At 38.5% G+C, this 26,360-nt stretch overlaps 1 protein-coding gene across 1 annotated transcript in view; it reads left to right on the top strand.

Annotated features, from left to right (window-relative positions):
- The first annotated feature begins 364 nt into the window (after nucleotides 1–364).
- Nucleotides 365–26,360, top strand: part of LOC114659393 (uncharacterized) — a 73,869-nt gene continuing 47,873 nt past the window's right edge. Inside the window, exons 1-3 of the mRNA XM_051932458.1 lie at nucleotides 365–574; nucleotides 24,952–25,016; nucleotides 25,149–25,370. Coding sequence (XP_051788418.1) covers nucleotides 24,996–25,016; nucleotides 25,149–25,370 — 243 coding nt within the window. The 5' untranslated portion in view covers nucleotides 365–574; nucleotides 24,952–24,995. The remainder of the gene's footprint in view (nucleotides 575–24,951; nucleotides 25,017–25,148; nucleotides 25,371–26,360) is intronic.

The raw sequence follows: 26,360 nt of genomic DNA, 5'->3' as shown, positions 1-26,360 counted from the left end.
CTGAATCTTGCCAGATCTTGGTGACCCATGTGTTACCTGTTTGAAGCCTGATCATCTAATAAATGTATTCGTATTTTTTCATTGTTGTAGTCCTCAGTGACATGCAGGCTTATGAACATGTAGCTTAGACGCTTACACTTAAGCGTTCTTACACTTAACGTTGAATAATACTTTGGCGAGATCTGCACCCCTGTCTTTGTCAAGTTATCCCCAGCTAAGGTCAAGTGTGTCAGGTACGTCTGTCTTGAAGGTTGTAGGATTTTGAGAACGCTCTTACGGGAAAGGTAACAACTTTTTAGTATATGTATTATCCTCCTATTTCACATCGGCGCTGACGCCACAGTCTAGACGGCAGGCGGCGCAAATCTATTCCTGCTCAAGTACAGAACGACGCGGGCCAGCAGCTGTTGGAGTGTAAAGCTGCATATTAGCAGTGGGAGAAGCGGTGAATCTAAACGGAAAATAAGTAAAGTGCAGCACCCTCCTCCCAGCGGAATGAATCAAGGTGAAGACATGCGTGCGCCGTAGGCCGTAAAGGGTCAACGGACATCGGGGACAGGCGACGATCGAGGCGGTGAGTGTGTCTCTCGGAGTTCGGTGGGGAAGGTGGTGAGATAAGGATGAACAGTGTGTGTGTGTGTGTGTGTGAAAGGGGATTAGTTTGAGAAGTAATTGGGAAATTAACTGGAAACGTTGGGACATCCAGGCGGGAGAGACGGAATAAAGAAAACAAAAAGAAAGTGAGGTCGCGTGCTTCCCGCCGATCGCGATGTTCACGTAGCTGGCGAGCCGTCACACAGGGCCCCGCTGGACTCGCCAACCCTTCTCCCTGCTTCTATACAAAGTGTAAAAATCTGCAAGGTTCATCATTAACCTCCTTCACTTGTGTGTCCGTGTACGAATGGAATGTGAAACAGTGGTAGTTTTTCGTTTTTTTTTTATTTTATCTCACGCTGAAGGGAGAGGCAGGGCACACATCCCCCTACTAATGCCACCAGGGGTGCGCTCAGCAGGCACACAGCCATGCTTCCTCTGTAACGCATCCCACTCACGATTTAGCTTACATGGATACGAGGAAAGGTTAAGGATACCTTGTCTCAAGTCGAATCTTCAACTTTAATATATCAATGGAGGCTGAATGATTGTCAGCGCAAAAGTCACCCAAGAGTCATTTTGACAAAGGAAAATCGTTGAGTGCAGGAGATCCAGGTTGGAGACCACCTTAGAAACTAGACCCACTAGTAATGGCTGTATGTCTGAATCAGTGTCGAATTCTGGATCTTACCCAACCTTTTCACAGTCTGCTCTGTGTCACATTTGGACCTACACGTTGAAAATTAACCCATACTAGTTTTGTTTGTTTTATTTATTGAACGCAGTAGTATTCGGACTTCTGTGCTTTTATAGGTGGTACATGTGAAGGTTTTCATAAAGTGATTCTGATTCATGATCAGACATTCACTTTCGGCAGATGGGGGATCAAGCTTGTCCTTGAAACCAGGGCTGTGGAGTCAATACACAAAACCTTCAATTCCAGCTCTTAACTCTTCTGGCCCCGACTCCACAGTTTGTAGTTTGATTTGTATATTTAATATGTTGATTGAAAACACATAACATACAAGATAAAAGGCATTTCATGACTGCCAACATGAATTATCAGGCTACTTTTTAGCAGACTACCCTGCTAAGTTTGGTTTTAAAAGCTGTAAAGAGGCTCTTGTGGCTTTTTTATATTATTTATGAAAGAAGTGGCAAACTTTGAGTAACAAACATAAGACAAAACTTTACAAATTAAAACAGGCTATATTTTTATAAAAAGGCTAAAAGGAAAAATAGTTTAATCCAATTAGTACAGGAGTGGATTTGCCACCAGGGGTTCTGGGTGCACTCCCAGGGGCCCATGACAGTAAGGGGACTTTTTGCAAGACAAACTTGATGAAACCACGGGGGCCAGAATGATCAACAGAGCCCCCTGCTCAATGAAATGACATCCCAATCTTGATATGTGCAAGAGGGACCCTCCCATTCCCTGTGGGGGGCTGAAACAATCAAGGTTTAATGAAATCAAAACTGACTAGGTGTCCATGCACTGCAGTTTTTTAGAAGTACTGTATTTTAAACTTGCTGTTAAGGTGCTAAGTCACCAAGGGGTCTGTGGGGATCTTAATCTATCCTTGAATTGCTATATGTAAAATTGTAAATTTTAACATTGTGTTTTTCTATTTACATTTAGTCAGAGTCAGTACATTTTTTACCCACTCTGACTCAAGTAACCCAATTGCTTCTGACTCCACACCCTTGCTTGCAACATTCAGCCCTAATACAGGAACAAACCTGGGTGAGCAGCTTGTCCATCGCAGGGAACACCCAGGACTGGTGCTGAAACTCACATTAACACTCACAGAGAAAGCTCTGGAAGGGTGGGAGGTGTGCTAAACAATGTGCCACTGTTCTGTCCTAGTGTTAGAAAAAAATTGCATATATTGTTTTTAAAGTTTGAGTCTATTTTTTAACATATTATTGTTCCATACATCTGTTTGTGTATGGAAAGTAATCTGTCTCTCTCTCTCACCAGTGAAACGAGTTAGATTATAAGTCCTTTTATGAAGGTGGAAAGATTCAAGATTTTTATTTTTTTATTTTTATCTTTAGTGAGTCCAGCTTGGCACCATTTACTTTTTAACCTGCAATGAAATTCTTGGCACGAGAGAACCCAAGGTGCACAAGAGACCATTCATTCTCTTTGTCATGGTATTGGTTAATGTTAGCAGTGAAGGTTTGGTTGACAGTTTAATAGAAAGGTTGGAGGTTCAAATCCCACTACTAACACTGTGCAACCATGAGAATGTCAATTCACTTGCTTGTTCTCCAGTTGGAATAAACAAAAGAAATATAACCAATTGGATTTCAAATATTGTAAGATGCTTTAAATAAGGACATCACCCTATTATTATTATTATTATTATTATTATTATTATTATAATATGTTATCATCCCCAGGCTCATTTTTAGTTTCTGTTTAGTTTCGCTGTACAGACAGCAAACAGTCTTCAACTAACAGCTTCAACTATCAGCCATTTGCTGTGTTTATTCAGACTGGCCGTTTGCCTCTCCAAATTCCTTTTACCTAATTTGTACAATCTTTGGCATTCATTAGGGCTGGAACCCATTTTGCAAACAAGTGCTAGAAAATAGTAAGCATTTCTATAATAGTTGTAAAAGGAGCTAAAGAGGGCTGGTATCAGGAAGAACATCTTTTTATGCTTGTTGCCGGTATACTTGCAAAGTATGTGGAACAAAGCAGACAGTCTTTATAAGATATGCCCACTTATCAATTTGTTTTTTGAGCTCTTAGGGTTTCAGGTGCCAGAGCCCACCCAGGCAGCATTGGGAAAAAAACGGGGAACAACCCTGTACACACTGCACATTTAAAATAGGAAATGTAACTCTTGACAGTGTAACATTTAACACTTTAAATGTGAATATATTGAAACTACCAATAAAATGTTAATATAACACTTTTTGAAGTATTGATTTAAATAACAGCATTATGGTGTTGTGTGAAGTGTTGATGTTTAACACTTTTTTGAGCATTTTAACACTGTAGTGGAGTTTTAAGTCACTGCAACAACACAGTTACAAATATAAAATATTGCACCCATGTACTGTTCAACACTATTTGATTATTGTTTATTTTATATCTTTTTGAGTGTTAATGCAGTTTAAATATCAACACACGTGAAATAAACAATGATTTATTTTAATAATGAAACACACCAGCACATTATATTGGTAACATTTTAATACAGCCTTGACTGAACAATTGACAGCTGCCACATCTATGTTGTCTATGAAGGCCAAACGGTTCTCATTGCATACAGGAGTGCATTGCAAATGCAATTATTAAATAAAGTAGCTTCCATTAAAATAAACTATTAATTAAAAATGAAAAAAAAAGCTCTAAGGTCTTTAATAATGGTACACAAATGCACATGTCATTAACTGATACTTGTCCATATAGCCCAGATCATGCATTTCTCCTACAAACATATCTAACACCAAGATGTACTTCCATGGGTTCAATAACACCTCATTTTTCACTAAAACATTTCCACCATTTGCTCTCTGTATTTAAACCTGTGAAAGGATTATGTACATTTTCAAAAACTTCTTCCACTGAGCTTCTGCTGGGATTGTCAGGAGGTATTACTCTGAGTACTTTGTTCTTAAAGTTTGAGTGAACGTCATTTAAGTGCTCTTCCATACTTTCAACAACTGAGAATATTACAGTGTCAGCTACATCACAGCCTTGCAATTTTATAATAATGAATGCACAAATTTCTGTTTTCTGGTCTTTGGATAACTGGGTATTTTCAGATTCAACAAAACCATGTTGAGACAAGATAGGTGTGCTGGCTTGTGGGGTATCACTCAGAACACTAAGTGCTGTTTGAGGTCTGAGCAGGACAGCATCACTACATCACACAACAACATTTATTAAATGTTTCTTAAAACCTAAAAAAAACTTTGAATTGTAAGGATCATCCATCTTGTGCACAACTCAGATTGAATCTGCTTTCCTGGATACAAATCATGCAAAAGCTTAAGATGTAGAACTAATGACCGTACTGTCCCATGCATTCCTCTGCAAATATAACACCTATACATCATGCAAGAATTTTGCTCTCAGATGCTTCACTACCAAGCTTTCTTTGCTAGTGCCAACATCACTGTTAAAAGTGGCTGTGTGCACAAAGGTGTTTCATAACAGTGTAAACCAAAATACTTCATCAAAGACATCCAAAAAGCTGCTCCCCTGAAATGGGATCAGTTTTTTTTATCTAGAGTAATGTAGAAGCTGCTTACCTCCTGTTTTGTCTTTCCACAAACGAGTAGGTATGGCTGTTTGCATTCCTCCCTCTGAAGATGTTCCTCCGAGCTTCTGCCACATTGGGGGAAAAAAGGCACAAACAGAAATAGTAGTGTTACAATGCTAGTGGCTGACAGGTAAAACTGATATAGACTCATCAACTACTTCTTACATTATGGAACATTATGAGATGATCCATGACATCACATGCACTAATATTTGTTGTTTTCTTATGTCAAGCAGGCTGGGGTGACAGGATGTGTAGTAAGACCAGAAACAATGTTAATATCCCATTTTGTAAGCAACAACATGATTGATTATAATTGATTAAAATATTGAAGATTTAAGAATTTGGTTGATTTTTTATTTTTAATTACCTGGTGTGTCATTCCATATATGCTGGCCTCTAGCAGAGTTTAACAGATAGATTTATATGAGGTGCAGGTGTTAGAGTCTCAGCTTCCTTGATGACCTTTGTTTTAAATGATGTGGGCCACGTCTCTAATAGCTTGGCAGTCCTTTCAGGACCAAACAGTGTGCTAAAATCTTGTAATACCTAAAGCAAACATAGTGTAAGAAAAATGTATCCTTTATGTAACCTGGGATAAAGTAGATCATTTAACTTTGTGTATTGTCATTCAGCCCTGCATCACTTTCACTGCCTACTTACAAGCCCTTTAGTGTCCAAGATTCTTTGGAAAACAGACAGAACAGTGCTCAAAGTCTCAGGATTATGGATGAGATGTTGTCTGTACTGGATTGCTTCTTGCATCTTTTACAGAATGATCTCCTTGTCAGTTGTGTGACTCATTAAAGCTATTGCTTCCTCACAGGCTCCGTCTTGTAGTTGGTTGTTCAGATTGCTCATTGTCTGTATAAGCACTGGGACTCCAGTGCCTTCAGGCTTTGAAGACTGCACCTGAATACCAGGACCCATCTTTCACTAAACAGTTTGTAAATGCCAAGCCAAAAAACCGGTACCATTTCCAGTGTCATAGTAATGCACCTAACACCCATGGAAACAGACAAAAAAACACCTCATATGTTGGAGGAAATATGTTCATCAGTACACTATACTAATGGCATATCAAAATGGCCACACACTTTTTTCTTCTGGAGATAGTTAAGGGAAATGGGGGTTCTACCACCAGCCTGAGTGGCAGTAAGAATTCTATATTTTTACACTAGGAAGCTGAAAAATACTAATAACTAAAAAAAAGTAATCACAAAAACTATATCATTGAAACATATGATTATCTACAAGGGTTCTCACAGTCTTTTTCTATTTACTTTATATATTAAGTAATTAAAACCTCTGAAGTATTTAAGAAAAAAAATCTTACATATCCTTTCTTGGACAGTGGACCTCTGATAGGTGGAAACAAAGTGACGATGTGCAAGGCATACTTTTCTTTTGTTAATTAATGAGGGATTCTTCTACAAAAAACAAACTAAAAAAGTAAAAACAAAAGTAGAATACCCATAAGTCTGATTAACAAAAATCATAAAATAAGGTGTGCTGAGTAGGGCTAGAGGTGATATACTAAAGCATGCTGATCTGAACTCCCATAAACACTAACAAAAAATGAATTAATCCATTCAAGTTCACTGAAGGAGCGATCTACATGTGTTTAGTGTTAGTCAGATGGTGCTTTATTAGTAAATCCTGCTCCTCAACCTCAGTCATATGAGCTGCAAGGATGTTGACCATTTTTTCGCCTTGTGTGGTCACAGATTGATCCAGTTTCATCATACTCCTTACTACAGTCTCACCTCCCGATTTTTTAAATAAAATACTCCTTATCAATTAAAGGAGAAATAAAAAAACACACTGAATCAAAACAGAGCGGCATGGTGACGCAGTGGGTAGCGCTGCTGCCTCGCAGTTAGGAGACCTAGGTTCGCTTCCTGGGTCCTTCCTGTGTGGAGTTTGCATATTCTCCCCGTGTCTGCGTGGGGTTGCTCCGGTTTCCTCCAACAGTCCAAAGACATGCAGGTTAGGTGTATTGGCGATTCTAAATTGTCCTTAGTGTGTGCTTGGGGTGTGTGTATGCGCTGTGGGTATAGCGGGTTGGATAATGGATGGACTAATCAAAACATGTTTTGAAACGAAGTACCTAAAAAATAAATGGGACATGAGCATCAGTAGGCTTTGCGCCCCAGGAACCAAGTTACCCGAACTATTCTATAACATCTCAGTAATTATTTACTGCTCTGATGCTGATCTTTCCTATCATAAAATAGACCATTATGATAGCAATTGACAAGAAGAATTCATAATTAATTGCAGAAGTACAGTATTTGAGGGTTCCTCTAGAGTGTGTCTTGCACGATTTGGCTCATAAACTAATCAGCACATCATCATCTCCTAACAGGCTTAAGTTTCAAGTTTGGTATTTTTCCATCCAGCCGTTTTGGCTCTAGACCATCCTCAAGAAATTGTTACACACAGACACACGCACACTCACTCAGACAGATACATACTCATCATCGAGATGTCAATGTTTTTTGGTATCAGGGGACCCTAAAATGTCAAGATTCTTCGAAACCCAGAGATAGAAATTTTTGACAAATCTAAAACTTTCTCTCTGCTCCCATAGTTATGGTGGGGGAGGGCGCAAAGCAATAAATACTTATGTTCAGTTAAGATCATCATAAAATCTTAAATATCATAGAATTATGTTTTTTTTTCTTAACACTTATATAAATTATGCAAAAATACCTTCAGTGATTGCACAATACAAAATATTTCCATGGCAATATGAGTGAACAGATATTAGCTATTTGCACTTCAACATCTCTTTCATTGAGGACCAGCTTAGCTGGGTTCCTTACCTGTTTTGCTTCTGAATTATCCAAAACATCAGGCGTTGCTTGTGGAGGACATAATATCAACATCACTCTTGCAACTTGATATTGAGAGTGTATCTGTGATGGATGATGCACAGGAATAGGATGGAGCTGGGGCAACAAAAAAAAAATGAAAATGAAGCCATGTCATCACTTTGTTCTGCATACAAAAGTAGCCAAAACATTAAGAAAAACTAAACAACTTGCTAAATATTCAGGTAGAAAATCATGTACAGTATAATCTATAAGAAAAAGTGCTATACCACTCAATATCAGTATAGCATTTAAAGGCAAAAAGCCAAAGGCTAACAAGATCAGCACAGTACTACATAAATGAAAGTGCTGTATATTAAGAGAACAGTAAACATTGAAGAATAAAGCATTTCTGGTTTACCATAATCTTCATAATCACAAGTTTCATCTGTTATTATAAAGCATATTTCCTTGGTGTTCACCAAATCTTCAAAGGCAACCTCATCAGCCTCTGTGCCTGCCTTATCTGGCATTTTAACTCTCTTGTCCAGAGGAATAGTAAACTTCTCTCTTACTGATGAAAAGACAATTTAAAAAAAGTTAAACAAAAAGGTACAGTTTCAAGCTATAAGTTTCTTATCGATATGCTAAGTCATTATTCTCATTCTCACCAGTAGAGATGAATTCATCAAATAGGCTCCCAGATTTTGATCTATTTTTTGTGTCTTCGATACAGGACTTTCATGATCATCTCAATTACTTTAAATTTTGACTTTAAAAGAGAAACAATTCAAAATTCAACAGAGTTTATTCGTCACACACACAGTTATACAGGTACAATGTGCAGTGAAATGACAAATGCTAGCCTACTCCAAGATAGTGCAAAATAAAGCAAACACATACTAGAAAAAAATAAAATTAAGAAGATAATAAAATTACTAAATTAAATAAAATTAACTATGTTAAATTAGATGAAAATTAAGTTAAAATTTGAAATACGAAACAGTAAAAAGTGTAAAGCGACTGTGCAGCAAGTTAAAGTGAGTGTACAAAATGAGTTTTAGGTTTAAACTAGGGGGCTCCGCCCCCTGCTCGCTTCGCTCGCCAACCCCTGGTGTTGGGTAACCTGAAATACATTGATGTATGTATGAGATATATTGGAGTGTAAAGGTGTAGATGACGAACAAAGTTTGTATTGGCCTCTCTTTCAACCTCATGTAGCATTTTTATAGACTTAGCTAATGGGTGATTGTTTATGACTTCAGCAACGTTTCTCATTATCAGCTCTGTGCATTGCTTGTTTTCAGGAAGATTCATTCGTTGATAGATTGCGTCATCTGGATCTAACACGTAGATGTGTGCATATTTGCGTTCGTGATTTAGTTCAGGGTGCACTGTTCCAATCCAATGTAATATTTGTCCACATACGTGAAAGCAGTATGGGCCATTGCCAGCTGGTGGCCTGATATTTACCCCGGTAGATGCAAAAGCAAATGAACTATTGTAGGATCTAATGCAGTCCATAAAGTTTTTACTTTCGGGCACATTGTTAGTTAGAAGCTTCCGTAGATATTCAGGATATTCATCTAAAGGAGGCAGTCTAACCTGACCCTTTTGACAACAACGTGTAAAGTCATTAGTTGTATTGCCAGTTGTTTCTTCAGGGAAGTTAAGTGAATGACAATGACAGCAAATGATATTCATTAATCCTAATGAATGTTCATTAATAGTGGACTCATTACAGAATGCGTTGTCAGCTAATTGGCGGAATTGTTTAGCGGCTGTTTGTCGTTCCTTTCTTTGCCGTTTATCTATTGCCTCTGCTGTTTGAGAGGCGCGTTGTAGGCGCCTGCGTTCATTAATTGTATTCAGGCGGGCTCGTTTCTGTATGTCCGTTAGTTGAAATGTTTCGTTTTGGAGCCGTGACTCCTTTGGTTGCGTTGTTTGAGAAGCGCGTTGTAGGTTCCTGCGTTCATTGTTTTTATCCAGGCGGGCTCGTTTTTGTAGCCCCGTCAGTCGAGCTCTTTCTTTTTGGAGCCGTGCCTGCTTTGCTTGCGGCATTTCAGACGCGCGTTGTAGGCGCCTGCATTCATTGATTTTATCCAGGCTGGCTCGTTTTTGTATCTTTGTCAGTTGTGGTCTTTCGTTTTGAACCCGTGCCTGCTTTGCTTCCGCAGTTTCAGATGCGCGTTGGCGTCTATGTTCATTGTTTTTATCCATGCGGGCTCATTTTTGTAGCTCCGTTAGTTGAGCTGGATCGTTTTGGAGCCGTGACCGTGACTCCATTAGTTATCTGTTGTCTACCGTTAGTAATATGGATAATTGCACTTACTGTTAATACGGAGCGTTTTCTGTGGTTGTATTGTTAATAATGCATCACTGTAATGTGATTCACATATGCTATATGGTTTGGACGTGTGAGGATGCCGTACGTTTAATACGGAGAGTTCGTTTATTCTTATTACCCGGACCATGCTGTGTAGTGTGGACATTTAGTTCAGAAGCGCGTTGTAGGAGCCTGCGCCTTTCGTACTTTCTCGCGCCTTCCGTACTATCTTTGTGGACCTTTGCGGACTCCATAGTGTCTTCCGTTTGACTCTAGGGTGCAGTGCAGAATCCTCTTTTCTGTGTGGCTGTGTCGTTAGTCGTTAGCTATGGGTGCGTTGTTGCTTCATGTCTTATTTACGTTAGTTGAGTTCTTTCGTTTTTGAGCCATGACTCCTTCGTTAGTTGAGCTCTTTCGTTTTTGAGCCGTGACTCCTTCGTTTGCGGTGGATCAGACTTCGCTTGCGGTTTATGAGACGCACGCTGTAGGTGCCTGCGCACTATGTCTCCTGCGTCCATCGCAGATGAACAATCTGTTGCTGGAGTGTTTAAAGTCCAAAACTATCTTAATTACCCTGATCCTACAGCACTTGTCATAGATATCCTGCAGAGAGGGTAGGGCTAACCTTAAGATGTGCTCTGCTGAAATAAATACAGAAATAAACATTAACATTTTTGCATTTATGTCCTGGTCTACCAACATGAGACTCATGTAAATGATCCGTCTCACCTGCACTCAGTTTACACATCCAATCTTCAATGTGTAAAATGCATGTAATTGTACTTTTATATCATCGATTTATCTCTGGTCCCTAATTCCTGCATTTGAGTCCAAGGGACTGCACTCAGCTAGCCACTGGTCGTGGGTCAAAGTGTGTGCTAGGTGGTGGTTTAAGCCAGGTGATTAGACTGAGCAATATTTCTCAGCCTTTATGATGCTGGGACCATATTTAGTTCACTGATGACACACTGGAAGCTGCATGGGTGTGTGTGGATGGGGGTTTTGTGAAACGAGGAGGATTACCAATGCCTTTATATTAAATTAAATTAAAATAAAAAAAACTCTATAATAATCACTGGAGTTAATGGTGTATTTGTACATTTGGATTATTTCTTTTAGACCCCCATCCGTGGTCAAAGACATCTCTCCAGAGTGCTTTTAAAAGTTGGCAATCATGTCATTCAGACTCAACTGTAATATGCCCTTTAGAAATGCAGTAAACAAGAAGGTAACTTTACCGTTATTGAGATTTACCCAACTAAAGTACTCTTTACCTGAAGTTGTAACATGGCTTCTGATGCCAGTACTGTATAATGTTAATTATGCTTTTCATTCTTATGAAAACCTCACCTCATACATAAAGACAAAATACATGGACACTATAAACATGATGTTAGAAATTTACTGAACAGAACATATTTAAACAGGTTACAATCCTTAGCTGTTTTGTTTATTTAAACTATGCATACCAGCTAATGTTGGCACTCTCAGCTCAGACTTGTGATAAATTATTTAAGTTAAAATCTTCAATTAAGTCAAACTTCAGTAATTAAGTTAATGTAAACACTTAATTAGTTAAAATAACAAAAACAAAAATTAAATTAGTTATGCAACAAGAGTGAAGTCCCATGACAGAGAGAAAATGGTGTATGCCCACAACCCTGATCAGGATAAAGTGGGTTCGAAAATGACTGACAGACTAACAAAGAAATCCGTATGTTTTTAAAAGTTGTCAGTCCTTTTATTATGACTTTAACATAATATGCATTTTCAAAATGCTGTGTGCAAGAAACTGTATCATGGTTTCTGTACCACCAGTAATGTTAATAATACCTGTTGTTCCTAAGAAAACCTCACCTTATACATAATGAAAAAAATGCATGTGAACTATGCTCATAATGTTATAAAGTTGCTACATTGAGCTAATATATGTATTTAATTTGTTGTTGAAGTTCAAAATGCTTGCCAGCTTGTATTAATGTTATCATTTTAGAAAGTCTTTGTTATAAATTTGTTCATTAAGGAGCTTCAGCTGAGTAGTATTGCAGTTATGAATAATTACTTTAAACACTGAAATGGCTGTAACACTAACAAAAATAAAGTTAGTTTGCCTGGTATTCCATGGTTGCCAACTGCGAGAGAAAACAATAGACTGGACACTTCTCAGAAAAAATAGTGTTATTCCAGAAACTTCTTAGACCAGCACGAAAAGATACCAGATGTGGAATTAACACTTTATGGTAATAAATGTTTAACTCCAAGATATGCAACTTCTTTCAATTAATTTTCACACTGACTAATGTTACATATTTGGTTTTCAACTCTATAACCTAAATACTCTAACTCTGAAATCGGTAACACCAAAATTTTAACACTGCCACATTTGTTGTGCAGGGTGCCAGTCCATCATAATAATTGTTATGGATCACATGAAATTAAAACAATTTTCACAGTGTATCATTGGTTATAGAGTTCCCAATACATTAGTATTAATTTAAAGACAACAATATTCTTGTTGTTGCCTATTGTAAAACAAGTCGTAACAAATTGACTACTAGCCTTAATAAAAGAGTCATAAAATAGATGGGCAGATGGATGCCCCAACTTACTTTCTTGCCCTCCATCCTCTCTTCTGCCATTGGCCTGCCACAGATGTTGTGTTTGTAGATTGAGGGGTTTTATGTGTTTTGGTGGCTATGCCTATCTCAGCCAGCACAGGGCGCAAGGCAGAACAAACTCTGGACAGGGGTCACAGACAATATTAAATACCAGTAACGGCATACTGCACGATAACGTGCAGTGACTATGCTTGACTTATAGTTTTCATCCTCTTTCTCTGTACGTTTAGTATTTGTTTGCTCAAAGGTTGATGTGCTTTCTGTTTCGTGAGCAGCTCTTTTCTCCACCCTAGAGGCCCGCTTCTTCTCTTCTTCCGTCGGCATCTTTTCGCGTTAAAACTGATTCATTTAAGCTGGCACTTAAGTCTTCAATCTGCCTCAAGAATGATTTAAGATATGAAGAGGTAAGGGAAGTGACTGCGAAGGTGGTAGGGAATGAGAACGACACCTGTGAGCATGCGCCGCACCGCCGCCCTGCTGCGTGCTGCCGAGAGTTGATTCTACAATAAAATAAAATAAAAATAAAAAGAGTAATAAAATCATCACCCAGAAAGCGGATAGTAGACGTCACGTAGTATATATGTACCAAATTTCAGGTCAATAGGTGAAACGGTTTGCGAGCCACAGGTGATTTAAAATCCTGGACAGACAAACGAACAGCCACGGTAGCGTATTATATAAGAAGATATTAGTATAAAATTTCTACTGAAATAAATTCTTTTCAATGTTTACTTTTCATTGTATACATTTTACATTATTGTGGATTGCTTCAATAATATAAACAAATATTTTTTTAAAGACAGGTGGCATAGTGTAGTAAAAATTAGCATTTATTTCCTAGCCTCATCGTTATCCATAGAATTAAAAAAAAAAAACCTGTAGTTTTGTGTGGGCATTAGGCCCACATAAAAATATCGATTTTCCAATTAATCATTATTTTTCATTTAAATGATTCAATATCACTTCTTAAACTCTCAAGATTGATTTTGTGAATCTTTATCCTGCTCAGTTACTATATGTAGATTTTTGCTTATCTTCATTTTTGGCGTCCAGTCCAGTAGATTTACTACTTTGCATAAAATGGAGTGTCGTCCTTAACTGAAATCAGCTCCTGTGTGGACTTACTATGGATTGAAAAAGTGTGTCGGTAAAAAACAACTGGATTAAAAGCAAAGACATATGTAAGCTGTGCAACTCCGAAGTATTGTTGTAACTATGACTGGGCGATATGGAAAGAAAATCTTATCACAATAATTTTTTTTATCAGTCGATATCAGTATATATCACAACATAAATCAAGTCTTTATTTCTGTCAAGTTTAAAGCTTCCTTTTTACTCCTAAGTGAGATGTTAAGATATCATAAAGTTAATTTTGGTTTACATATTTATTTTCTGTCAGAAGCTGAACATGACAAATGTACTGTAGAACATTATCCATATTACTAAACGAGAATGGTAAACCGGATGGATGCAGGGACATCCGGACATGGGCCGTGGACGCAAAAGACGTACTGCGCAGGTGCCCCACAAATCCCCCACCCTCCAAGCAACGGAAACCGGATGGAATGCAACGTAAAATAAGAAATGAGGCGCCGCGCCCATAGCACACAGAGAAAAGGAGTCAGACGCTGGCGCCGCACACAGCGCCGCACGAAGCCCATTGCACACGAAACGGGACACACACAAAGAAGAGGATTGAGACCCACGACACACAAAGCACCCCTCCAGTAACTGAAATAAGAAATGAGGCGACGCGCCCCTAGAGCACCAAAAACAAAGGAGTCACATGCAAGCGCCACATAGCACACGAAACAGTTCGCACACAAAAAAGACGATTCAGACCCACGACACACAAACACCCCCTCCACTAACATAAATAAAAACTCAGGCAACAAGCCCCTAGCACACAAAAAAAAAGAAGACGCGAGCGCCACACAAAGCCCATTGAACACGAAACGGTACAGACTACGGACATAGCACATGAAACGTACACAAAAAGGACGATTCAGACCCACGACCACACTAACATAAATAAGAAATGACACACAAAGCCCCATTTCTGAACAAACCGTCCGTATTAAACATACGTCATCTCAGCACATTCACACTATGCAGCATAGGTGGATCTCATTACAATGAGACACTATTAACCGTTCAACCGCAGAAAAGGCTCCATATTAACAGTGACTGCGATCCTCCTTATTACATATCCATATTTCTAACGCTGAAGAACAAACAAGTCATGAATTCACGATCACGGGTACAAAACGATACGGCTCGGGTAACGGGACCAAACACACGAACCCGCATGAAAAAAAACAATACACGTCGGCACTTACAACGCGCTTCTGAAACTCCGGAAGAAAAAATGTCTCGGCTCCAAAAACGCAAAGCTCAACTAACACAGTTACAGAAACGAACCCAGATGGACAGACACAATGAACGTAGATGCATGCACCGCGCGTCTCAAAGTGCTGCATCGAAACAGGCACGGGTTCAAAACGAAACACCTCCCATCTCAGACATACAGAAACGGCAGCGAAGGAACAAAATAAATAAACGCAGACGTCTACAACGCGCATCTGAAATGCCGGAAAACAAGCAGGCAAGGCTCCAAAAACAGAAAGCTCAACTGACCGACATACAAAAACGGGCAAGGCTCAATACAAACAATGCACGCCGTAAACTACAACGGGCTTCTCACACAGCACAGGCAAATCGATTACAGCTCCAAAACAACACGTCCCAAATACTGGACATACAACGACGCGCCTCTCAAACGGCACAAGCAAAAGATACACGTCACGGACATCAACGACAGACACCTGCTAAACGCTTGCGCCAGTTACCTGACAACGCGTTCAATAATGAGTCCACTATTCAGGAAAATTTCATTGGGATTAATGAATGTCATTTGCAATCATTGTCATTCACTTAACTTCCCTGAAGAAACAACTGGCAATACAAGTAATGAATTTACACGTTGTCGTCAAAAGGGTCAAATTAGACTGCCTCCTTTACATTCATATCCTGAATATCTACAGAAGCTTCTAACTAACGATGTACCTGAAAGTAAAAACTTTATGAACTGCATTAGATCCTACAAATCGCTATCCACTATGAACATGAACAGTAGCAATGCACGTGACATCCGTCTTGCAAAACTGTTAATTATTGATAAATGTACAATGGCATCCAGTCACTTACTCAACACCATTGATAAACTTCTACAAACGTTGATGAATGATAATATTCCCTCTGGAGGAAAGGTACTTTTATTAGGAGGAGATTTTAGACAGTGCTTAGCTATTGTTCCACATGCCATGCGCTCAGCTATTGTTCAGTCCACCTTAAAATACGCAGACAATTGGCATCGCTTTCAAAAGATACAGTTAGTACAAAACATGCGATGTCCAGATCCAGATTATAACAATTGTTTATTACAACTGGGAGATGGTACACTCACCAATACAGATGGACTTCACCCAGATATTATTACAATTCCTCAATCCTTTATCTGCGACGACTTAGTTACAGAGATATTTGGAACAGCAATCTCATTAGACCACATACCCCTTTTAACACAACGGACTATATTATGTCCAAACAATATTAATGTGGATCACATAAATAACCAAGTCATTGCATTACTTCCTGGAGAGACACAAGTCTTTCTAAACTCTGACAAAGCTGACTCTGATGACGACAATGACCATCTTCATTTCCCCTTACAATATTTAAACACTATTAACCCAGCCGGATTACCACGACACAATCTTAGCCTTAAAAATGGAACAATAATCATGCTATTAAGAAACCTTAACACTAAACAGGGTTTATGCAATGGCACACGTTTGGTCATCAACACCATGACATACAATGTTATTCAAGCGACAGTTCTTACAGGATCACATGCTAACAATACTGTTCCGATGCCTAGAATTGACCTTACAAGTTCTGACCTGAAATTACCTTTTACACTTAAATGGCGACAGTTCCCCATTAAACCTGCATTTGCCATGACCATCAACAAATCACAAGGACAAACCATGGACAAGGTTGGCATCTACCTCTCTGAACCCGTTTTTGGACATGGACAACTTTATCTGGCCTTCTCACGAGTTCGACGTTCATCTGACGTTAAAGTTAAGGTTATAAGTGCTCCATGCCAAGGAAAACTCATTCAAGGACAAGACACCATCTTTACTACTAATGTTGTGTACAAAGAAATTTCCAATAAACCTTTACACTGTGCCACACACTTTATTGTTTGCTTTCTATATGCATCATTTACACCTTCACACTATGCTATATCTCATTCATACATCACGCTCTTTGTCATTTCCCAACACCAGGGGTTGGCGAGCGAAGCGAGCAGGGGGCGGAGCCCCCTAGTACAACTATATTTCAAATAAATAAAATCTCAATTCTGACCAGTCAAAAGCTTTCAAGTTTTACAGGAGAACACATGAAATTTTTTGGACAACTCCAAATAAATAAAATAAAATCTTAATTCTAAAATAGTAAAATCTGTATATATCCCCAGTACAAATTCAAACAGCTTTCAACTGCAAATGAAGGAGAACATAAACCAAATTGACATATTTACTTAATTGTGGTCAACTTATGCAAGGCAAAAAAAGAAAGGCACGAGAAATCCCCATTAGTGTAGCACTTACCTGGGTCTGGAACTATAAAATCTTGCATTATGCGTGCCCTAATGGATGGTACTGTTTCAGTTGGTACAAAAGATTAGTGGTAACCTTTGTGGCAACATGCTTTTGACACAATTTGCATTGGAACCTACTCTGTTTCTTGTCAGACAAAAAAATCTCGAGACTACCGAATTCTTCGGATCCTTCTTTTCAACAATGTCCTCATCTTTTGAGTCTTTGGCTGTGTCCGTTGGAGTATTTTCTTCAGAAATGCTGATTTTTTTTTCAAGTTTTCTGTTGTCTTTTTCTCTTTTATATCACTCCCACCCTTGACATACTGATGTGCAGGGCTGCTGTAGCCCAATTACTATTGTGTGTGCTGCTGCTACTCCTACGCTCAGTGCTGTGTGCGTCAACCAAACGTGACTTGATTGTAACTCTGTTTCAGCCACATGACTGTTTTGGCATGGTGCTATTTTCATTATCCTTTCTTTTCATTGGCTTTTCATGTTGTCTGTCAAAACATGTGAGGAATGAGTTCTATTGACATTGTATCAATCATGTCTTATACTTCTACTGAGGAAAAGTTATTTTGTGATAATTATCTTTATCGTATTATTGACCAGCCCTAATTATAACATAACATATCTCCAAGTTTTCATTTAATTCACCTGAAGCCCAAAAAAATGACAGAATCTATAGCAGTTTTTTACCTTTAAAGGTAAGAGGCCCTACACCATTGTTGAAAGCGAGGGCTTTCGAAAAATGATACAGGTTTTGGATCTGCGGTATGCCATACCATTCAGAAGGCAGATGAGTAAAGTTATTGTGCCTAGGCTTTATGAAGTTCTTAAGTAAAGCATCGCCACATTGCTCAGGTCAGTGGAGAGAGAGCCCTAACTTGCAACATGAGGACATCCAGGACAGCAGATTCCTACATAACAATCATGTCACTATATTAAATACAACTGGATACTGGGTATCTGTTACATGACAGGCACACCAGGAGTAACCTTGCTGCCTGTATGGCTGGCTGTTGTTCCCAAAACCTTTCTAAAATCTCCAATGTGCTGTTCCATCGCGGGACCGCATCAATCATAAGTTTGTGTTTTGGCAAGTCCAATAAATGTTGCTTCTGTTTAAGCATGTGGCTAATTGTACTGCTATTGTGGAAAAAGTTCTCAACATGCCTCACCCGGGTGAGCAAGTGGGCAGTTGTTGGAATTTAGAGCAACCTGTAATACCAAAGTGAGAGTGTGAGCAAAGCAGCTGATGTGAAGTAGCTCCATAAACTGGACTATAGCATTGTCAGTCACAATGGCTGGTTCTTTGTCTTTTATGTTCTGTTCATTCAATGCCACTTATAGGTTCAGTAACTTATAGGTTACTGAACAACACTTATTATTTAAGAAGCAATATTTGATTATTTTACATTAATATTATTTGCAAGATGATATAGATGTTTTACAAACTAGACACCATTACATTGTATTAAAACAAGGAGCTCACATTATATTTGTGGACTCTGATGTGGCGATACATATGTTAGTTAAATTATGGTGAATTTTGAATGAGTCCAGTTTTGTGAAAGTCTTTTTTTTTTAAATAGCAATGCTATTTTATACTATGTAGACACCCTTCAAATAAAGTGTTGCTGAAATTTGTCACATTTATATTAATGTTTTCTGTGCATTGTTAAGTACTCTCCAAAAAGCCAGCACTTCAAATATATCAGTGCTTACTAACTGAATCAAGATAAATCGAAATCAGATTGAATCGGGGCATTATAAATTGAAATCAAATCAAATCGGGACATCAATGTTGATACCCAGCCCTAGTGGATGTCCTTAAGGTACTCCTGTTCTTCCTGTATGAATGTTATAGAGGTACTCTTGTATGAATAGTAATTTATTTAATGACACAGATAAACCAACTAACTTTATTTCTGGTGGACATTTTCTGTAATGAACAAAAGGGCTATCGAGTTACCCAAATATAAGAATGAAATATTCATGTTAAAAATCTCTCATATATATTTCTCTTCTGGTTCGTCCTGCTTCCACTTCAAAACTGGTCCCGCCCACACACAGCCGACACAGCATTTCTCAATTACTATTCGTCCTCTTCCAAACCCTTCCCCACGCTGCCTGCGGCCTCCCATACACCTTGCTATTTTCGTTATATTGCAACGGTTGTTTCCTAAGCCTTTGTTATACTGTAAAATGAATGACAGTATCGTTTCTGTCGACGGGGTTTTGTACAACATCATCTCGATTCCGGGATCCGGCAACTGCCTGTTCCTATCAGTGGGTTATTTCTTGACACAAACGGTTAACGAAGGCAATGCACGCTCACTACCGGTAAAGTAGCTTTATCACCTTTGTGGGAGCTACCTGTGTCTTTACAACAGCTTCTTACACAGCAAACATCAGAAGCTAAAAATTATCGTGAACACATTCAAGAATACAACTCTTCTCTAGCGTTTGCTTCCATGGGTGCACAGATAACTCAACCTCCTGGCCACGGACCATACTGTTTTAAAATATACGGGCAAATTTATCACCAAATCTCTCCACTATACTGTTCGCTAACACTTCTACCACTCCAGGATATGGACAGTTGTATGTTTTTGACACAGCGCAAACTACTGAAGTACGCTTACAAAATAAAGCAAACTCTGCATGCAACGAAAATTTACTTCTCCAGCTAGATTCCATGCTCAGAATCATCAACCCCTTCGCTAAATCATATAAACACATGCATAAATTGCTCAGTCCAATCCAACAGCATCTGTACGAACGGTTTTCAAGGAAAACCCTAGGCAGGATTTACGACGATACAATGTTCCAACATGTCACACTGATGTTGCAGTGATTTTCATCAGAGAAGATGGCGAACCGCCTGCCAAAAGGGACATTTGCATCTATCCCATAGGCAACTCCTGTAAACAGATTTCCACGCTGAATATGAATTGCGATCCTATGGTTTACCCACTTTTATTCCCTTACGGAGACATTGGCTGGCACAAAGATTTACAGCATGTTCCCGAATAAAAGAACCACCAAGCAAATAAGGCTTACTCAATGCCAATTTTATGCGTACAGATTAGCAATGAGAAATACATTTAGTGATTTGCACTCCAGCGGCAAACTATTCCAACAGTACATTGTAGATGCGTATGTTAAAACAGAGGGCGCGCGTCTCAACTATCTCAGATTACATCAACAAGATCTGTGCGTGGAACAATACAAAGGACTATCAGACGCACTGCAAGCAAATGCTGAAAATAACAACGTACGTGTAGGCAAAATGATCATATTACCATCCACATTTCCAGGAAGTCCAAGATACAGTGCATCCGGAAAGTACTCACAGCGCATCACTTTTTCCACATTTTGTTATGTTACAGCCTAATTCCAAAATGGATTAAATTCATTTTTTTCCTCAGAATTCTACACACAACACCCCATAATGACAATGAAAAAAAAGTTTACTTTTTTTTTTTTTGCATCGACAAAGTATTGAGCAAAGGCTGTGAATACTTATGTACATGTGATTTCTCAGTTTTTTTATTTTTAATAAATTTGCAAAAACCTCAAGTAAACTTTTTTTATGTTGTCATTATGGGGTGTTGTGTGAAGAATTCTGAGGAAAAAAATGAATTTAATCCATTTTGGAATAAGGCTGTAACATAACAAAATGTGGAAAAAGTGATGCGCTATGAATACTTTCCGGATGCACTGTACATGCAACAAAACTTATCAGAATGCCATGGCCATAGTACGTAAATTCGGAAAGCCTGATTTATTTATCAGTTTCACATATAATCCTGCTTGGCCGGAAATTCTACATGCACTGTCAGATACCCAAAGACCAGAGCACAGACCTGATACCAGTCTTCAGCCACGGTCAGTTGTACGTGGCTTTTTCTAGGGTTAGATCTTTCGACTCATTATTTGTCGTCTACACCAAAACACCTATTCACAACTGAGTCTTTCAAGAAGTATTTATTTCTTCTTGATTTCTGAATTCCTTTCTTACCGTTTTCCGTTCCTATTCTTACACCGCCATATGCTATGGCGGGCGTCAGCTAGCAAGTATCTATTTGAATATACAGTACTAGTTTGTATGGTAAAAATTCTAAGTACTGCATTTATGTTTATACAATATGTTTTATTTATTTATTTTTATTTATTTTTTACTTTTTTGTTTATGGTGCGTCATCATGATTGACACAGGTAAAACTAAATCTTTCAAATTAACTTGACACTGTAACACTAGATGGCACTATGCCAGTGCTTAACCCAACACACAGACACTAACAACACGAGTTAAAAGCACCAAGAAGTTGTTTAATTATTTTCTTCTTGTACAGTGCTCCTCAAGCACCCCAGCCACTAAACAGGCAATTAAATAACCAATAAATCAATAATTATACACTCAAATCTCTACTCCTCTCCTCCACAGCTCCCAACAAGCTCTGTCACACTCCTCCCGACTCTGGCTCTCTTACTAGGTCTCCAGCAGCTCTTTATATTGTCTTTGACCCAGATTTGCTTCTGTCCTTCTGTCCACGTGACTTGCCAGCACTTCCGGGTCAGATGAGGAAGTTGTTTTTTCTTCAGTCCAGAAGTACTTCTGGTACCAGTAAACACTCCCCAGTCTCCCTGCAGCATCTCCTTGTGGCACCCACGGTACCAAGCAGGGCTGTGAAGCCGAACTCCAGATCCCAGGGTGCCCTGTGGGAATCTGGGGCACTGCTATGCTGCAGGAAAGTCTCCATCTAGCGTCCCGGCCAGGTTGAGCTGCCAGCTGTCCATCATAACATGTAAAAACACAGTACTTCACAGAGCAGGGTTCCCCTACAAGTACAAACTGACGTAATCAAAGAGAAAACTATGCAGTTCAGACTTTGGACTGCCTTTTTCCACCTATAGTGAATTTAAAAAGTCTAAAATGTCCAAGAGGGGAATAAATTTTGCAAACAGTTTAGTAGTGTGCCAACATCTTGAATAACGTCACACATCATGCTTCTAAGAGTCATATGGTAGCAACAGGATATTGACACTAACAGCAGCCATTCAAAAATGCACAATCAAAATTAAAGTACAAAATGGATGCGCAGAAACATCACAAAAATAAAGATAAAAGTAATAACACAGTCAAAATAAAATTAAATGAATAAATATTTCAAAAATGAAATCTACATTAAACAAACCCCTTAAGTTTAAGAAAGTGCAGATTCAGATACTGATAGCTATTCATTATTTTACTTTAATAACTCAGAAAGATGGTGTAATGTTCTGCTTTGTCTTTCTCTTGAAAAATTGAGTTATTAGGTTAACAACTAATGATTTGATTGAAAATAAGCACACATGCATATATGAAAATACAAATGTGGACGGTGCACTTACTCTGTGTGACATTAAATTTTACAAATTATTTAAAGATGATGTATTTGTAGTTGGTTTGACATTTGCATTGTGTGCAGTATTGGCTAAACACAATGCTGTGATGCATTTTAATAGTAAATTAATGCTTTACATACCCTGCTTTTTGGGTCATAATAAAAAAAAAAAACCTTGAGGGAAGCTTAGTTTTTGCACTGTTTTAGCACTTTATGTAGAAGGTTAATGTTTAATGTTTGTCAGAACTGGGCTCTCAAAAGGGCAGCATGAGTTTTCCCAGATTTGGGTCTGGTGCTGCTTCTTGCACTTTCCTCTATTGTTGCCAGGATTGTCTGATGGCTCTACGACCATGAATTCAACTAAGCAGCCAAGTAAATGGATAGCCGGAAAATTCCTGTTTTCAAATTGTTACTTTAGGACTGCACTAAATTGTCATTGTTTTAATTCTGCTCCGTACTTATAAAAATTTTTACATTTTTTATTGAGGATTTATTCTGTTCTGTGTATTGTATTGTATTGACCCCCTTCTTTTGACACCCACTGCACACCCAACCTACCTGGAAAGGGGTCTCTCTTTGAACTGCCTTTCCCAAGGTTTCTTCCATTTTTCCCTACTAGGTTTTTTTTGGGAGTTTTTCCTTTTCTTCATAGAGAGTCAAGGCTGGGGGGCTGTCAAGAGGCAGGGCCTGTTAAAGCCCATTGCGGCACTTCCTATGTGATTTTGGGCTATGCAAAAATAAACTGTATTGTATTCTATCATTGTTTAAAATGCAGAATCATAGCATTGTTTTTTTAATCAGAATTACCCAAGTGAGAGAATATTACAGTAAATTTGTCAAGCAGATTCTGAATAAGGCAACTTTATACTAATCAGGGATTGGAAGTAGCCACAAAAATCACAATCAATACATCCCTGCTTTTCACACATTGCTTTGTAAAGTTGTGAAAGACACCTGAACCACATCCCTCACTGGCTTTAACATTAACGTAAAGTCTGATTTAGGCTTTTGGCCCCCTGAAACTTAAAACCTATATCTGTTTCATCTTCACAACTGATAGTGGATCTTAGACAGCATTTATGCTTTATCAAGTTGTCTCATCTTTCCTCAGAAACTTTAATACCACAGGATGCATCTGTCTGTTTATGTTTGTGTCCGCTTTTATCAGTCGCTGTGCCTCTCTTTCCCTCTTGCTGTCTATTACATTTACTGCAACATTTCCCATCCACTATTAATTCCCAATTAATTTCCATATAGTATTCATGCCTGCATACTGCCCAACCAAAACCTTTTTTTTTGTTCCATTACACCACTACTAAAACAGTGTTAGTAAAGAACTGAGCTGCCCATAGAACATTTGCTGTGTAGGCTTGTGTGTAGGCTAACAATTCATTTCAAGTTAGACAAGTGAGTTTCCCTCACTGTTTTTATAGTTGTCACAACTGTATGCTTCAACAATATGGACAATAAGTGCCTTATCTTTTCCAGGAAGCATCATCAGCTTGAGAGGCGGAAACCAAATAAAACACGCAGAGTTGTCATATGTCTGTTTAGGAATGATTCCAGTTACAGCTTACAAACTGAATATCAGGATGCCTCCAAAGGCAGATTTCCTGTGCATTTCCTGTTTCTAGTATGTTATCTTTGTGGAATAACTAACGTGGAAACTAACAATATGTAACGAACTTTCAGAAATGTCTTTAGTGAATTCCCTCTGGGTTAGTTATCTGGCCCTACTCCATTTAATATGGGCATCAGGAGTTGGGTGTTTTTTTATGTATATTTTGCTAGACTGTAATAGATGAGTGATAAAATGATTCTCACAACTGTTATTCCAATGCCAGATCTGAATGCTTTCATTGTGACAAGCAGATGGATACACAGTCTCTTTCAGACTTATTTTTTATGCAGTTTTTATGGTGCTGCCTCCAAATCATTCCCTCTTATTAATTTAATTAGATATCAAAATCACTTCCTCACTCTGCATGCCTCCCATGATTTTTTAATTTTTAGTGTTATTTCTTTTAAAATAGTTTTAATTGTTTGACATATGACAACTTTCTACTGTAATTTAGAAATAAGATAAAGATTCCATACCTAAACAACAAAGAAATTAAGTATTGAATTCAATTAATAATTTTTATTGAAGAGAAGAAACAGAAACATAATGAAACATAAGTATATAACAGATACATAAGATACCAGTTTTACTCCCAGTGTGTGATTATTATTTTTTCTCTCATTTTCTACAGATAAGGAAATAACAAACTTTGCTGCAGTCCTTTCAGATGTCAACATGGATAAAAAAACAGAAAACGTTAGTATATCATTATCAGTTTTGGGATGACCTTTCTATGATTTTTTTAACAAGATCAGTACAGAACAGTCTTATCCTTTGAGTGTCTTTTTTAACGGTTGTTTCTTATCTACATGTCTGTAACCGTTTTAGAATGTTCTTAAGAAGAAAATTAAGGAACAGCACCTTGGGATCACGGCAGGTGGTGATTCTAGATCAATGGTATCATTGCCCTTGGATTGTGAAAGCCTTTGCACGAGTGGTGTGCAGCTAACATCACACCCAGAAACATATAACAACAGCAGGAGCTTTTGGGGAGACACCCCTATCATCACAGTCACAGAAGATTCCGCTTTTTCTGATCCTATAGAACAGGTAAAATATTTGGTTAACAATGTGCATGTGGTGTTAATGAACTTTAAAGTGAGACTGTGAGTGTGTCACGTGGCAACAGCTGCCATCAAGAAGCATGCAATAGTATGATTTAAAGCTCACTTGATATGCTTATTTCCACTTGCGTGAGGTGCAGTAGGGATTGATAACAAACAAAGCGAACTTATTTGGGAAAGGTTTTGCTTCCAAAAGAATGCAGTGCAAGACAACTATGCAAGTTAGTAGCCCATGTCAAACAGAGACAAGAAAGAGAGAAATGTAGAATTTTTTTACTGGTTGTAGGTAGTGTATGAGTCTACTCTAGAGGGCCTTCTTCTCTTTGCATGATGTCATTAAGTGCACTACCAAACAATATTATTTAGATAATAGTCAAAGACAGTCAAAAAGAGAAGGTAGGTACTCCGTAATGTGTGTTTTTATGTTATGAAAAATGTCTGTAGCTTCAACATAAAAATAAATTCTAGTGGTATGATGATACACAAATCTGTTAGGCTTACTGTTGTAAATAATTAGTTTCAAAATAAAATTCAAACTAAAGTTTATAAATATTTTCAGTTCAAAGGATATATCATTGTGGTGTTGCGGGTCCACAGCTCCCGTTCTAAGGCCAGGTTTAAAATAAATAATCACCGCACTCGCGGCTTGGATGGGGGGCGTGGTGGTTGTGTGGCTGAAGCGGTTCTCAGGGTGATTCGCGATGTGGGCGTTTCTCACCTAAGTGCACAGGTGAGAGACCGCCCGCATCTGTGATTGTTCCTGGGGCTATTGATTTGCCACAGCTGCCATGCCCTCTTGATATATAGAAGCGCAAGTCGGCTAGGGGAGAAAAAAAAGAGAAAAAAAAAAACTAGAATGAGAACGAACAGAGGTTGCAAGACACAGGGGAGAGATAGAAAGAAAGCCAGTGTGGGAGAGCGAGCGAGCGAGTGCAGGCCTGCATGCAGCTGAACTGTGAGCCTGGGTGTTGGGCCG

The sequence above is a fragment of the Erpetoichthys calabaricus genome, chromosome 10, assembly GCF_900747795.2.
Source record: "Erpetoichthys calabaricus chromosome 10, fErpCal1.3, whole genome shotgun sequence".
In the NCBI taxonomy this organism is placed as follows: Eukaryota; Metazoa; Chordata; class Cladistia; order Polypteriformes; family Polypteridae; genus Erpetoichthys; species Erpetoichthys calabaricus.
Note: the sequence above shows the minus strand (reverse complement) of the source record. Positions and strands in the feature narration are given on the sequence as shown.